This window comes from Medicago sativa, chromosome 3 (assembly GCF_051527215.1).
Source record: "Medicago sativa cultivar Bolivia chromosome 3, Bolivia_mono, whole genome shotgun sequence".
Lineage (NCBI taxonomy): Eukaryota > Viridiplantae > Streptophyta > Magnoliopsida > Fabales > Fabaceae > Medicago > Medicago sativa.
In genome coordinates, this window is record NC_140751.1 from 49,798,087 (window position 1) to 49,813,510 (window position 15,424).

Sequence of the window (15,424 nt, forward strand, 5' to 3'; positions counted from 1 at the left end):
TTTGTGTATTCTTATGTAAATCGATGTATGCCTACATTGATAAATTTTACGTACATTTAGAAACTCAAATTTTATGTAAATTGAGTTTGCATATGTTTATGTAAACTCAATTTGCAGAAACTTAAATAACCAAGTTTACCTTCATCTCTGCAGTCAAAATAAACAAAAAACACAAAAATTTGCAAGAAAACTCGTCAAATTCAAACACAAAATCAAACTAATCATAAATAATCAACCAAAGGAAGTATAAAATTGTATAAAATTGTAGTCTTAAACTCGTGATCTTGCAGAAATTCAACATAAACTTAGAACGGGAGCCAATTTTGTGTGTACATGAACCCTTAATTTCCTACATTTCATGCATCACTAAGTAAAAATTTAGGGTACCGTCGAAATAAAAAGGGTTTTATAGGTGTTGTCAAAATAAGAAGTAAAATAAGGAGTCAGTTCATTGACCGGATACCGAGTTTTTAAAAAAAAAATTATAAATAAGGATATCTTAGTGCATATATATGAACTTTTCAAAAATCCCACACCATTGTTTGCTTTGTACGAAACCCAAATGCGTGAAACAAAAAGTGAAGAGTTCCTTTTTCATTGCGGAAAGTACTTGGGTAACTTTGAGTTTTGGTGGCTTTAGTGTATTTTGATGAGAGAGAATGATTGGTTATAAGATAGATATAGAGACAAAAATGCCACGGGATCTTCGCCACTTTAATCCCATGAATCCCAAATGCTTCTTGATTCCACCATTCACAAGGTATATTCAATTCAGATTGCTTCATGGAATCTTAAAGTGAAATTAGACGTATGCATTGTTTTAAAAACTTTGAACGTCAAGTTTACATACCATATATAATCTAAGTTCACATAACTTATTTATTTACCTAGGCTATGTAGACCGAGTTCGCGAACTAACTCTGCGTGAATGAAGATAACTTGATACATAAGTTGGTTCACATAACTTATGGGTTTATGAAGGGTTTTCGGTACATTTGGAAATTTTATTCCGTCTCATAAGTGACTTATTTGATCATTTCACGTGAATTAAAAAAACTGTATAGATGAAATAGAGAGAAAACTGTTTTCTAAACTACTCTTGTAGGTATTGATGCATTCACTATGATCATAAATGAAAAGTAAAAGATATTCAATTGAGAATGATGGAAATAATATTAATTAGAGGGTACATTTGAAAAAAAGGTAGTTAATATTGCATTGAAAAGTGAAATTGGTGGTTTATTTTGAAACATCTTTTTACAAATGGGTCAATCATAATAGGACTGATGGAGTACCTTTTTTTTTTTTTACAATCGGATGGAGTACTTTTTAAGGGTATATTTGTCCTTTCAAGGTGTAACCGGACTTTTTAAGGTTTTACTAAAAAAAAAATCTTAAATTTTTTAGTGTTTTTTTTATGATAAGTTAATTTTTTTCATCTTTATTATGTGTCGTTTTAATCCCTTTTTGTTGGATATTTGTGTGTTAGCGTCACTTTTGCTAAAACAAATATTCATGTGTGATGTTGGATACAATGTTCCAACATCCTAGCACATTTCAGTGTGCCCTGAAGTTGTGCCAAGATTTATGTACGCTTTATCTTTTTAAGGAAACCACGCCTTATTTCTTGTTGGCCAAGCTGCGTGCTTTTTGGTACAGAATCAGTTGGTTTTTTTATTTCCTAATGTTGTGACAACAATTTAGGAAACTTTGGATGTGTTTGGATTGTTCCTAAAGATGTTCCTACTTTTTAGGAGTTTCCATATTTGTTACGTGGATCAGCTTTTGGATCTACTTTTGTTCTGAAGCCCAACAAGACTATTTGACCCGTATAACTTCAGTATATAAACAAGACTTCAAGACCTAATTCATCACCGAAGCCATCATTTTTAGGGTTTTGAGTCTTTGTTATTTGTGAGCCTTTCGTGTATCATCTTAATACATGTTTAGGACTGAGTTTTCAGTTGTAATTTGATCACTTCTCTGAAGCTTTTAAGCAAAGAGATAGGTAGATTGTACACTACACCAAAGTTGTGAAGCAAGGTGTTAGGCAGATCGTGTTTGAAGGTAACTTCATCTGATTTGTTTGTGTTTGTAACCTGATAATCACAGGGGCTGTGATTCGTTGTAGGGTGTGAGATGGGTCTCAGATCTAGGAGTTCCTAGGTTGAAGTCAAGACGGGTAGGTCCTAGGTCTTTAGTGTAAACGAGGAGTTTGCTGAGAGCTAGAGAATAAGGACTACACTAGTGGATTTCCTCCTGGCTTGGTAGCCCCCAGAGTAGGTGACGTTGCACTGAACTGGGTTAACAAACTCACTGTGCCATTTACTTTCTTGTCTTTTATTTTCCTTGTTTATTTATCTCCACTGCTAGCACGATGTTCTAAACATCTCATTCAACATTCGTAATCTGTGTCGAGTGTTGGAACATCTCGTAGAACATTATGTTGCTAGCCAGCCATAATTTCAATTGGCATCAGAGTAGTCACTTTTTCATCTTTATTATGTGTCGTTTTAATCCCTTTTTGTTGGATATTTGTGTGTTAGCGTCACTTTTGCTAAAACAAATATTCATGTGTGATGTTGGATACAATGTTCCAACATCCTAGCACATTTCAGTGTGCCCTGAAGTTGTGCCAAGATTTATGTACGCTTTATCTTTTTAAGGAAACCACGCCTTATTTCTTGTTGGCCAAGCTGCGTGCTTTTTGGTACAGAATCAGTTGGTTTTTTTATTTCCTAATGTTGTGACAACAATTTAGGAAACTTTGGATGTGTTTGGATTGTTCCTAAAGATGTTCCTACTTTTTAGGAGTTTCCATATTTGTTACGTGGATCAGCTTTTGGATCTACTTTTGTTCTGAAGCCCAACAAGACTATTTGACCCGTATAACTTCAGTATATAAACAAGACTTCAAGACCTAATTCATCACCGAAGCCATCATTTTTAGGGTTTTGAGTCTTTGTTATTTGTGAGCCTTTCGTGTATCATCTTAATACATGTTTAGGACTGAGTTTTCAGTTGTAATTTGATCACTTCTCTGAAGCTTTTAAGCAAAGAGATAGGTAGATTGTACACTACACCAAAGTTGTGAAGCAAGGTGTTAGGCAGATCGTGTTTGAAGGTAACTTCATCTGATTTGTTTGTGTTTGTAACCTGATAATCACAGGGGCTGTGATTCGTTGTAGGGTGTGAGATGGGTCTCAGATCTAGGAGTTCCTAGGTTGAAGTCAAGACGGGTAGGTCCTAGGTCTTTAGTGTAAACGAGGAGTTTGCTGAGAGCTAGAGAATAAGGACTACACTAGTGGATTTCCTCCTGGCTTGGTAGCCCCCAGAGTAGGTGACGTTGCACTGAACTGGGTTAACAAACTCACTGTGCCATTTACTTTCTTGTCTTTTATTTTCCTTGTTTATTTATCTCCACTGCTAGCACGATGTTCTAAACATCTCATTCAACATTCGTAATCTGTGTCGAGTGTTGGAACATCTCGTAGAACATTATGTTGCTAGCCAGCCATAATTTCAATTGGCATCAGAGTAGTCACCCTGCCTGTTTTAGGGTGAGATCCAGAGAAGATATTTTTTGGCATTATGGACAAGGAAGGAGGATTTGTGAAAATACCACCTTTGTTGGATGGATCCAACTATGATGATTGGAAATCACGCATGAATGCTTTCCTCAAATCCATAGATAAAAAGACATGGAAAGCAATTCTGTAGCGTTGGGAATATCCTATTGTGCTTGACAAAGATGGAAACAAAATGACTGATCTTAAACCAGAAGAAGAGTAGTCCAAGGAAGAAGATGAACTAGCTCTTGAAAACTCGAAGGCTTTGAACGCTTTATTCCATGGATTGGACAAGAACATGTTCAGATTGATCAAGCAATGCACTGTGGCTAAGGATGCTTGGGAAATTCTCAAAACTACACACGAAGGTACATCTAAATTGAAGATGTTAAGGCTTCAACTTCTAACTACCAAGTTTGAAAATCTAAAAATGATGGAGGATGAGAACATACATGATTATTACTTGAACATTCTTGATATTGCTAACTCCTTTGACTCACTTGGGGAAAAGATGTCTGATTATAAGCTCGTAAGAAAGATTCTCATATCTCTACTTAAGAGATTTGATATGAATGTGATTGCGATTGAAGAAGAACAATACATCCCCAATATAAAGGTTGATGAACTAATAGGATCTTTTCAAACTTTTGAATTAGCCAATGGATTTAAGAAGAAAAACATAGCTTTCGTTTCTAACACTAATGAGGAAGATGTTCAATGTGAAACGGAGACTGATGAAATTATTTTAGATGCAAAAAGTCGAGGCCAAATGTTTAGAACATGTCGTCCAACATCAGCAGAAACAGTGAGTCTCAAAGAAGGGATAGAAACAATGATGAATATTCGAATCGTATAACAGCTTTGACAGGAAGATGTAAGTCTGATAAAGATGTCCCAGAAAGAGATGATGAAAGTGAATCTACTAAGCAGGTGAGTGCCATGACTGGTAGAGTTTTTTCTGACACTGAATCATATGATGAAGAGTTAACTTAAGATGAGTTAGCTGCCTCCTATAAAGGTTTATATGCTAGAAGTGCTGAGGTCTCCAAGATGCTAGTAGAACAGAAGAAGATAAATAGTCAACTGCTAGCTGAAAGAAGTAATCATCTGGCAAAAATCTCTGAACTCAATGATAAGGTAACACTTCTGAACTCACAACTTGAACATGTTAAGAAACAAGTAAGGATGATGACAACTGGTACTGGTGTGCTGGATAAAATTTTAGATGGTAAAGTTAAAGGAAAACCAAATGGAATAGGTTTTGATTATGAACCTCTAAACCAGAAACAACGGAACATGAATTTTGCCTATGCCTTAGAATTCCATGGGTTGATAAGAAAGCAAAAGCAGGACAAATATATCAAATTTGTAGGTGCTGCAGGAACAAATATTGCTTCTATTAAACTAATGTTGAAGCATCCTAAAGAACATCGGAATTCTAAAAACAAAAAGAAATCACCTTGGATATGTCACCATTGTGGTAGATATGGTCACATAAGGTCGTACTGTTATAAATTGTATCCTCAGACTCATGTTCAATCAAAGGTCAGTGGTAAGAGTGTTCAAGCTAGGAAAGAATGGAAACCCAAAAATCCTAAAGTAAGTTCTGATGTGACTTCCTCTGTGCGGATTAGTGTTCCACCTGTTTTGACTAAGTCTGGCAACCTTGTTCAGTCTAGTTTGAATGTTGCTGATGTTGATAAAAGTGTTTTTGTGTTTGCTTTTAAAACTGCTATTGCACCAGATGTTGTGTCGGATGTTACAACATCCCTGGTTCAACCTGATCAAATAAAGTTTGTGGTTGGGTCAGCCTCTGATGATGTAAAATCCCAAAGTAAGAAGGATTCTGATCATGAGGATGGTAATAATGTGTCTGTTGGTGATAAGAATGATGGATCGGAAAGTAATGACCAAAGTGTGTGGAGTTTTCTGATTAGTTTGTCGGAATTTATGGCTAAAAAGGGGGAGTATATGTGTTTGTTTTGTTTTGCCTGATGTTGTACCAGATGTTGAAAACATCTGTTTGCATGTGAAATTCTACTTATTATGCATGCTTGTATTCAGGGGGTGTAGTATATGTTTGTTAGTAGTCACTTTATGGCTGAAAACATCCAGTTGTCTGCATGTTTGTGTGGGAATTTATTTTTCCCATTCTGTTTTTATGAGGCATATGATGTGTGTTGTTTCCGCTGTTGCACCTCTGAGTTTCTTTAGTGTAAGTTCTGCAAGATGTGTTCTGTTCTTCATGGTTGTTTGTGTTGATTGAAGAAATGGATGTGTGTTATCTCTCGTCTTTGTTTGGATTGGCCTCAGTTTGTTTTAGCCAAAAATTTGCCAAAGGGGGAGATTGTTGGATATTTGTGTGTTGGCTTCACTATTGCTAAAACAAATATTCATGTGTGATGTTGGATACGATGTTCCAACATCCTAGCACAGTTTAGTGTGCCCTAAAGTTGTGCCAAGATTTATGCACACTTTATCTTTTTAAGGAAACCACGCCTTATTTCTTGTTGGCCAAGCTGCGTGCTTTTTGGTACAGAATCAGTTGGTTTTGTTATTTCCTAAAGTTGTGACAACAATTTAGGAAACTTTGGATGTGTTTGGATTGTTCCTAAAGATGTTCCTACTTTTTAGGAGTTTCCATATTTGTTACGTGGATCAGCTTTTGGATCTACTTTTGTTCTGAAGCCCAACAAGACTATTTGACCCGTATAGCTTCAGTATATAAACAAGACTTCAAGACCTAATTTATCACTGAAGCCGTCATTTCATGTTTAGAACTTTTAGGGTTTTGAGTCTTTGTTATTTGTGAGCCTTTCGTGTATCATGTTGATACATGTTTAGGACTGAGTTTTGAGTTGTAATTTGTTCACTTCTCTGAAGCTTTAAAGCAAAGAGATAGCTAGATTGTAGACTACACCAAAGTTGTGAAGCAAGGTGTTAGGTAGATTGTGTTTGAAGGTAACTTCATCTGATTTGTTTGTGTTTGAAACCTGATAATCACAGGGGCTGTGATTGGTTGTAGGGAGTGAGATGGGATCTCAGATCTAGGAGTTCCTAGGTTGAAGTCCAGACGGGTAGGTCCAAGGTCTTTAGTGTAAACGAGGAGTTTGCTGAGCGCTAGAGAATAAGGACTACACTAGTGCATTTCCTCCTGGCTTGGTAGCCTCCAGAGTAGGTGACGTTGCATCGAACTGGGTTAACAAACTCACTGTGCCATTTACTTTCTTGTCTTTTATTTTCCTTGTTTATTAATGTCCACTGCTAGCACGATGTTCTAAACATCTCATTCAACATTCGTAATCTGTGCCGAATGTTGGAACATCTCGTAGAACATTCTGTTGCTAGCCAGCCAGAATTTCACTTTTTACTTTGTTTTATAGTGATCTGTGTAAAAACTTGGGTTTCAAGGCTGATCTAATTTTGTCTAATTGTGTGAATTGGATCAAGTTGCTTGTAGTTTGGTTTGATATAAGGTGAGTTCCAAGTACAGCAGTCCTGCAACTCCAGCAAACTAACTAATTTGTTGCATTTGGAAGCTTTTCGACGCAAATCAATATGAACTACTACCTGAAATTGAACATTTGCCAAAATTAGTTTCTTCACGGTATGCTCAGTTTATAACATTTGGCTAATGTGAAGCTCAGTTTCTTCTCGGTATATTTTAATATGTAAATCTATGTGAGCTTTTTTACCTTTATTTTCATATATGTTAATGTTTAAATTCACAGAAAAGTTTATGTTTGGTAGATATATTCATCGTTAGCACAATCAAGAGCTTTCCCTTTTGAGCTGGTATTTCGAATAATCTATTTATAGAATAGAAGCATTGAAGCCTGGATTGTAGACACAAATATAGTATGACATGGGTATAATACAACACGGCTACAAAGATATTTTTGAAATAGAGGATACTATATAGCCTAGATATCTTAACAAACCTTTATAAAACAAAAACCTTATACAGATGCATGAAGTATGCTTGTAAAGAAGGAGACATTAATCACTCCGTATTTATAACAATGTACTTGTGATTATTTGAAAAAAAAAAAGATAATTTGTGCTATATTATAACAAAAATAATATAGTTTCCGCTTATGTCATACTATATTCTAAACCCTGTGTTTGGATATCAACAAAATCATATTTGTAGAACTCAACAAGTTTCAAGAACCACTTAGGAAGTATCTTAAAACAAAGTTTCTAAGAAATAGTATAAAACATGAGTATGGTGCTCGAGACAGGTACAACACCGATACTTTTCCTTTTTTATTTTTTGGAGTATCTAGGCGTCATAGTCTTCAAGCTGTCATAGATTCATGTTTGTAAAGATCTCCAAAGTTTTTTTTTCTGATTTCTGTATTTATTGGCATCAAGGTAGAAAATTAACTTGAATGGATCATGGGGCCATAGCAAAGACACCTCACCCTATTTCTGAATTAGGCATAGACTTCGTTACTATGTTGTCTGTGATTATTGCTTGTTCTGACATCAAAGAAATCTAATGTTGTAAAACTAATTAGACGTAAGAATAAAATCCAGAATCAGCTTGGTAGATTTAGCACCATTCCTTGTTCTTTTAATTCAGTATGCATTACCTGCTCGCATACTGGTTGGTATATGCTTACACATTTGTTGATCACTTCTTTTCAGATTGGTCCTTTACTTGGATCTCAAGGTAGTAGGCAAGAATTAAAGTTCGAGTTCAACTAAATTTGCAGTATTGTATCAGATACAGTCAGTGCGAAGTTTCATTTTTCCATCGTGGTATGAATTGTGTTTTTCTGAGAGATCTTGTTATACACAAACTTTGTGTGGCTTCAGTCGGTCTAGGATCATGTGGATGATCATCATTCGAATTTTGGCTTTCATAATCACCATAATGTACTTGGTTTTTTTTTTTGTAAATAACAGCTTTGTCGTCGTACAATTTTGCAAGCTGATTGTTCAAGTAAAGATAAAGCTAATAGATTTCTGAAGTGAATGAGAATATCTATGGTGGAATGACAACGACAGATTTCTGAAGCCCAACAGGACAGAGCTGTGAAGCGAACCGGGGGAAAAAAGAATAGTTTGGAGTCCTATCTCCTATGTCTATGAGACGAGGAGTAAGGTAAATGAGATGCAATCATGACTGGTTTCTGTGATTTGTGATACTTGTTCTATGCAGTCAGACACATGGTTAGATTGATTATGTTTTTTCATTTTGCAATTTTAAAAGCAATTTCGAAGAACTGTGTTTTAGATCAAGTATTGGCGGTTTATTTTTTTTAAGTTTTAAAAACTAGAAATGAGAAAATGTTTTGTTGAACACTTTCAGAAAATATACCAATCAAACGAATATTATACTTTTCAAAAATAGTAATTAAAAAGACATGTATTTTTACTACAAATACGGTTATCCATTGAATTCTCATTTTAAAGGAAAAAAAAATGCTAGATGCTCCTTTTAAAAGAACTCGTGCTATAACTTTATTGTTTCAGATCATCAATGAGAGCAATAAATTAGAACTTTGGCAAGAAGAGAAGGCGCATAAGGAAATCCTTATGCACCGTGCATAAATCCCAACATAATTGCTTCCTACACTCCCAAACGCGAAAACAAATTGAATCATCACTGTCGTTCATCATCATCACCACTGGAATCTTCAATTTCATCAACATTGTCATTCATCATCATCACCGTACCGGAATGCCAAAACCATTTTGCTATGGAAATGGTTTCTGTGAGTTGTACTCCAAAACCATTTTGCTGTGGAAATGGTTTCCAGAATCTTCAATCTCATCATCAACACCGTCGTTCATCATCATCACCATCATCACCGTACCGGAATGCCAAAACTATTTTGCTGTGGAAAACCATTAGATGTACTAAATGGTTTCCGACAGTTGTACTCCAAAACCATTAGATGTACTTAATGGTTTTCTTTGATCCAACAGGGTGCAGTTGAAAACAGAACCGCCGGAAATCACATTCCTGCACCGTTTCCTTAGCATCTTTCGAGATCTTCGTGTTTGCCGGTAAAGCTTTTTTCATTATTCTGCTCACGTTTGCAATCGGTAGAAAAATTGAAACAATTGAAACAAACAATTTGAAACAATCGGTAGAAAAATTGAAACAATTGAAACAAACCCAGCGATCGTGTTTCCTCTGCGATCACGTTCAAACAGAATCTTCAATTACGCCGGAGCTTCATCTTCGCGTTCTGCTGGTTCCTCGGAGAACGGATTTCGGTTTCTAAAACTGTAGATCTAGCTTGTTTTGTTCATCTTTTTGTGTTTTTGTTTGTAAATCTGAGTAGAGAAATGAAAGAGGAGTGATTTGGTATAAAAAAAATACTCCGGCGTGGCGGCTCTCCGACCGACCACCGCGCCGGAGGTGTTTCGACCACCCTTCCCTTTCTTCTCCGATCTGCTGTTTGTAGAGAGAAGATGAAGCTCATGCCTCTTTCCTAGGATTATTACAAGTGTCCAATTAATCTGATGGTTGTGAAGTCTTTATGCATTGTGCATAAGTTATGGCTTATGCACCATAACTTTTCCCGTAATCATATGCTTGATTTAAAAAAAAAAAAATTATGTACGTGCGTATCAGTATCTAATTGTGCACGCACCTATACTACATATTCGGGATTCACAGGGCACAAGTTTGAAAAATGGCGTTATTATTAACTATGTTAAGAGTTACAAAATTAGCTATGTTTTGTTAAAACGTACGTTGTGTGTCAGAGTGACATATTTTAGGATAAAAGGAGTATTAGTTAAACAAAATCAACAAAGCAAGTTACTCATTGCAATTTGAACAAACAATCAATTGAGATTTAAAGTTCTATTAGCTATATGTTAGCTTGTTAGTGTCTGCGATCAACTCAGTTGAGATAATTTTCACTGTTGTGATGTTGTTCCACCCATTTTTCTTAAAAAAGTGACATGTCTAGTATGTTTTAGAAAAAGAAAAAAGAGTAACCGCTGGAAGATGAGTCATTATTCTAACGTAAGCTCAGATATGTTTCTATAAGAAAATGTGAGGTACATAGATACAGCTCATGAATCTAAAGTATTCATGTGTGAACTCCCCCAGAGGTATGTTTCAAAATAAGTTCTAGAATCTTTTCCCTGTTTGCTTTAAATTTTCAAGCCATTCCTATCCCACTTTAACCCATAGAGGTTTTCAAGTTATATCTATCTTCCAACCTCGATACATTCATATGTTCCTGTACTTTTGCTTTTCAGATCCCATTTTCTCCCATGTCACCATATACACTATCATAATTGACCACTACAAGCAATCTTTATTATACAATCCATTGAAAATAAATAAATAAAAGTGGACATCAATAACTGTTACCTATCAACAAAAGTATATAAAGTAAAGAGCAAAGCAAAAATGGAACTACTGTTTGTTGAAAATGTTATCAATCCAACACCAAAATATAAGTAACCACTAGCTAAGCTCGCCTAAAGCAGCATGTTTAAACAACAAAACATCATAATAAGATTGAAGAAACAATTGATTTGTTATTTTACACTAGCAAACTGATATGGAAAAAGTAATTTCAGAGATCAAAGGCACACAAACTAATGACAGTAATTTAATTCTTCTGACCACTCTCTTTCAATTCATATTCTTAAACTCTTACCAACATCAATAAAAATTCCGAAAGTGCTGATATGTTATAAAATAAATCCTAATAAACACTTGTAGACTCTTCCCCTAATACATGCCACTCAAACATGGATTATATCCCTATTAATCTATTGGCATTGGCAAGGCAATCTAGTATGATTACCCAGCAAGAGGATTGAGCACCTGTCCAACAAAGAGGATTGTGCCGGTCAAATCTTCTCTTATTAGAAATAAGAATGGGTGGTCAGCTACAAAGTCTAGTCGAGGACGAGGAGGGCTTATACCCATGGCTGTCAAAGTACCATAGGTTGCAGCAGCAGCTTCAGTGCCTTCTTCGTTTACTTGGATAAAAGACTTTTGGAATATTTTAGAAACAAACAGGTCTTGACCGGCAAGTGAGTCCACCATTTTAGTCAAACCTCCGGGATAGAAAGGTAAAACCACTCCTAGGTCCTTCAGCATATCAGAAGTTTCAAACCCAAATGAGATATTGAACCTTGGAATTCTGAAGTCACCTACTTTAACTTGTGAAATAGAATGAAGCTTGTGGTGTAGTGACTCAGATTCAGAAGTCATCTTCTCAACCAAATCTGAGAGTCCATCTTTCGCATCTGGAAGAATAAAGTACATAGAGAATTGACGGTCATAATAATGGCCTAGTTTATAAGGAAGTTGAAGTACTTTAAAACCATCGGAAGCACGAATATATTGATCCTTCATGCTGGTCATGAAAGGAACCTTGATTGAGCTGCCATTGAGAAGGTGAAAATCATAATCTTTCGTTTTTGAAGCATCAAACTTCTCAGACCATACTCCTTTGAAGTAGAGGGCATTAGCAAAGATGAGTCTCGTTAAGCTGTTGACCACCCCTGGTTGAATAACTCCTTTAATAAGGCCATTTGTCTCTTTTTCAACCCATGAATTGACTTCATTGGTCACTTCAACAGCCTAACAATTCATATCAAATTTCAAAATAAATTATGAGTTGAGCTCTTTTCACAAGTATTGAGAAAAAGTATTTAATTGCTAAATTAGTTGGATGTTAAAAAACAATAAGGACATGAACATTGCGTGTGTGTGTGTGTGTGTGTGTGTGAGAGTTAAGTCAACATGGTAGTTTCAGTCAATTTGAATTGAATCGATAAATACAAGAAAATATAAGATTCGGGAACCCTAATTTGATAGAAAACAGTAAACAAACATGGATTCCTAATGAAATCAAAAATAGAACAACAAGAAAATAAACAATTAAGGAAACCCTAAAACACATTACATATTACATACCTTGTTCTGGAAATCAACGGAAGCCAACTTGGCTTGGAAATCAGAAGAAACGATCTTTTCGAAAGAATTTTGAAGAGAAAGTGTTTGTTCAACCCACACACCATTAGCGACAGAGAGGCGAGGCCCGCCGGAGGGAGCAGCGTCTTTGAGGATGACGGAAACGAGGCGAGAGGTGACGGAGTTGAGTTGATGGATTGATTTGAAACTAAGGAAATCGAGAAGTTGTTGCTGTGTGGTACCCTCAGAGCCGGCAGCGATGATGCTGAGAATAACTTGAATCGAGAGTGGTGAAAACACAATGTTGTTGTTGGATTGTTTAGAGAAGAGATGTTGGGCGATTTTGAGTGAAACGTTGGTTTGGTTGATCATTGATTCACGACGGAACTCCATTCTTCTTCTTCTTCAACTTAACGAACGGCACGCGAGATGAGAGAAAGCAACTTAACGACGTAGAGGAATTTGAGAAGACTATGAGCATTGAGACACTAGCCACTTGGGACCTATTATATACACATTACCCCGGTCGTAGACAAATACTTAAATGCCCTTTCATCATGAGTCGGTCATGAAAAAAATTATTTTTTATATTTTATCAAATAATCAGATAGTTAATAAGATCGTAACCAACAATAAAGATAGTTCTTGTTTGATTTTTGAATGAAATAATTTTTTTTTCGGTAACAAGGTTAGACTATACTTTTTGTCAAAAAGAATTATATTATATTTATTTAGGTGTTCACATCCAAATTGATCAAAAGTAAAATAACAAATCCATCTATAAAAATAGAGTACCACACAAAACCAAAATTTATTGGATGCACTTTTGTAACAGCTGTTCAGATCGAATTTTGTATTCTTTTTCAAAATTAGACTGAATCGCATACATAAATATTAGTATATTATTTGTATGTTCTCGTGAGTTTAACTCAGTTGGTATGGACAATGCATAATATATGCAAGACCACAAAAAAAAAGTATATTTATATTTATTTTATTTTTTTTACTATTTCATGTGTTTCAAATCTTGCTGTCAACTTTTTTAGCGTATTATATGTTATACTTTGCATCAAACATATGATTTAAATGTATGCTTATAATATTAATTTTAATAGTTTTTTTTTTTACAAAAATGTAATTTAGATAATAAAAATCGATCTAAACTAAACCGTATAAAATTGGATCGAGCTAGATCAATTTTTTTTAGGACTCGCCCAAATCAAACCGAACCGTGAATAATTAAATTTTTGGATCAAATGAATTTTAGCATCATAATCAATCCAAACTGCACCACGAACAACCATAATGAATGAAAAAAATTAAAAATTATCCTTTGAACTCCTAAAACTTGGTTTTGTATATTTTTTTTCCTTCACATTTCTTATGATGTTGCATCATAATCGATCCTAAAACTTATTTAATACTAACAAATACAAGCTAGGATAACCGGCTTCCTTGTCAAAACGAGTACAATATTTGGTCCTTTAAACCCCCTAATTGTGATATTACGTTTGTCTCAGATCTCATTAATCATGATATTCGATGTTGGAATGCCCCTTTAATTAATAAAAAATTTCTTTCTTTTGAGACTTAACAAATTCTTCAATTGTCAATATCCTTTTCACAATTACAAGATGAATTTGTTTTTAAAACAAACTCCGTTTTGTACGAAATTTTTTGTAAAGACTCATAAAATTATTCATGATAGATTAATGCAGTAAAAATAATTTCTCCGTCGGAAATTTTCACAGCCGAACACGTCGTATAAAATGATCGGATAAAAAGTTATTTTATCGGTAAAAATAATTTCAGACATTTTTATCAGTATCACGTATAACTGTCAACCACGATCGATTGCGTTTAAAATTAAGTGACGTTTATAGAAATGAAAGTGGAAGTATAATCATGATGAGATTTTTTAGAAGTAACTAAGTGTATATGCTTAAAGGAATGGGTAGAACTTATATTAATTAAAGAACCAATTGTAACTAGTAAAGTCTAATGATGATTTGCTTTGCTGAGATAGAAAATGTATACTTCCAATCTCTTGTTCCTCACACGGTTACACCACACACATAAATACTCTAATATTTTTTTTTTACTTATTTATATACATGTATGTATACAAACCATAAGTTACTCATTCACTTCATTTTCTATCTTCTTTCTCGTTCATCTCTCTTCTTCTCTCTAACTTCTCTCTTCTCTCTTCTCTCTTCTCTCTTCCTACTTCTCTCTCTATAAAACCATATAAACCTCCCATCTCTCTTATTCCTTCATTCTTCTTCCTTTCTTCTCTCGTCATTCTCTCTTCTCCCTAGTAGTTCTCTCATCTTCTTTCTTTCTTCTCTCTTCTACAAAAGAAAATTCCAAGAACCATTAGAAGGTAATAACCCATACAACCTCTACTCTTTCCTTTATTTTGATTTCTATTTAAAGAATCATAAACTGAAACATAAACCTCTAATAAGAATATGAACCAAATCACTTTGCAAGGCTTCATCCTCCTCTTCCTTTTTGGCCAACGGCCAGTTTGGTGGTCTTTTTCTTACTGTTGTATTCTTCCCTGCTGTTCTGCTTGTTGTTGTTGTTTTACACCTGTGGTTGTATGGTTTTTTTGCAACCCTTTTCACTTCTTATCTTGGATGTTGATATCAATAAATCTTTGTTGCTTCAAAAGTTAAGAACTTGTGTTTCATAAAACTTTTTATTGTTGACTCTCTTTGTGTAGTTTATAAACACGATCCTTTCCTCTTTTGTATCTACTCTATTTTTTAGTCCCTAGTCCTTCTTTCCCTTCCTTAAACTAAAATTGATATTATTTTAGATGTCCTTTCTTTTTTTTCCTTTTCTTTTTATAAGCAGTCAATGAGTAGCAATCAATAGTCAATATTTATAAGCTTCGATGAAGCGTTTTAAATTTCGTTGAAGCTAAGTGTATATAAAA

The 15,424-nt window shown here is 34.8% G+C and overlaps 1 protein-coding gene across 1 annotated transcript; it reads right to left on the reverse strand.

The window, feature by feature from the left end:
* Positions 1–11,148: 11,148 nt before the first annotated feature.
* On the reverse strand, positions 11,149–12,949 carry LOC146937981 (serpin-ZX-like). The gene is made up of 2 exons (XM_085752042.1): positions 12,481–12,949; positions 11,149–12,144 (listed from the first exon to the last, which is right to left on the reverse strand). Exons 1-2 carry the CDS (start codon positions 12,868–12,870, stop codon positions 11,356–11,358), a joined length of 1,179 nt encoding a protein of 392 aa, XP_085608168.1. The 5' UTR covers positions 12,871–12,949; the 3' UTR covers positions 11,149–11,355.
* Between the last annotated feature and the right edge of the window lie 2,475 nt (positions 12,950–15,424).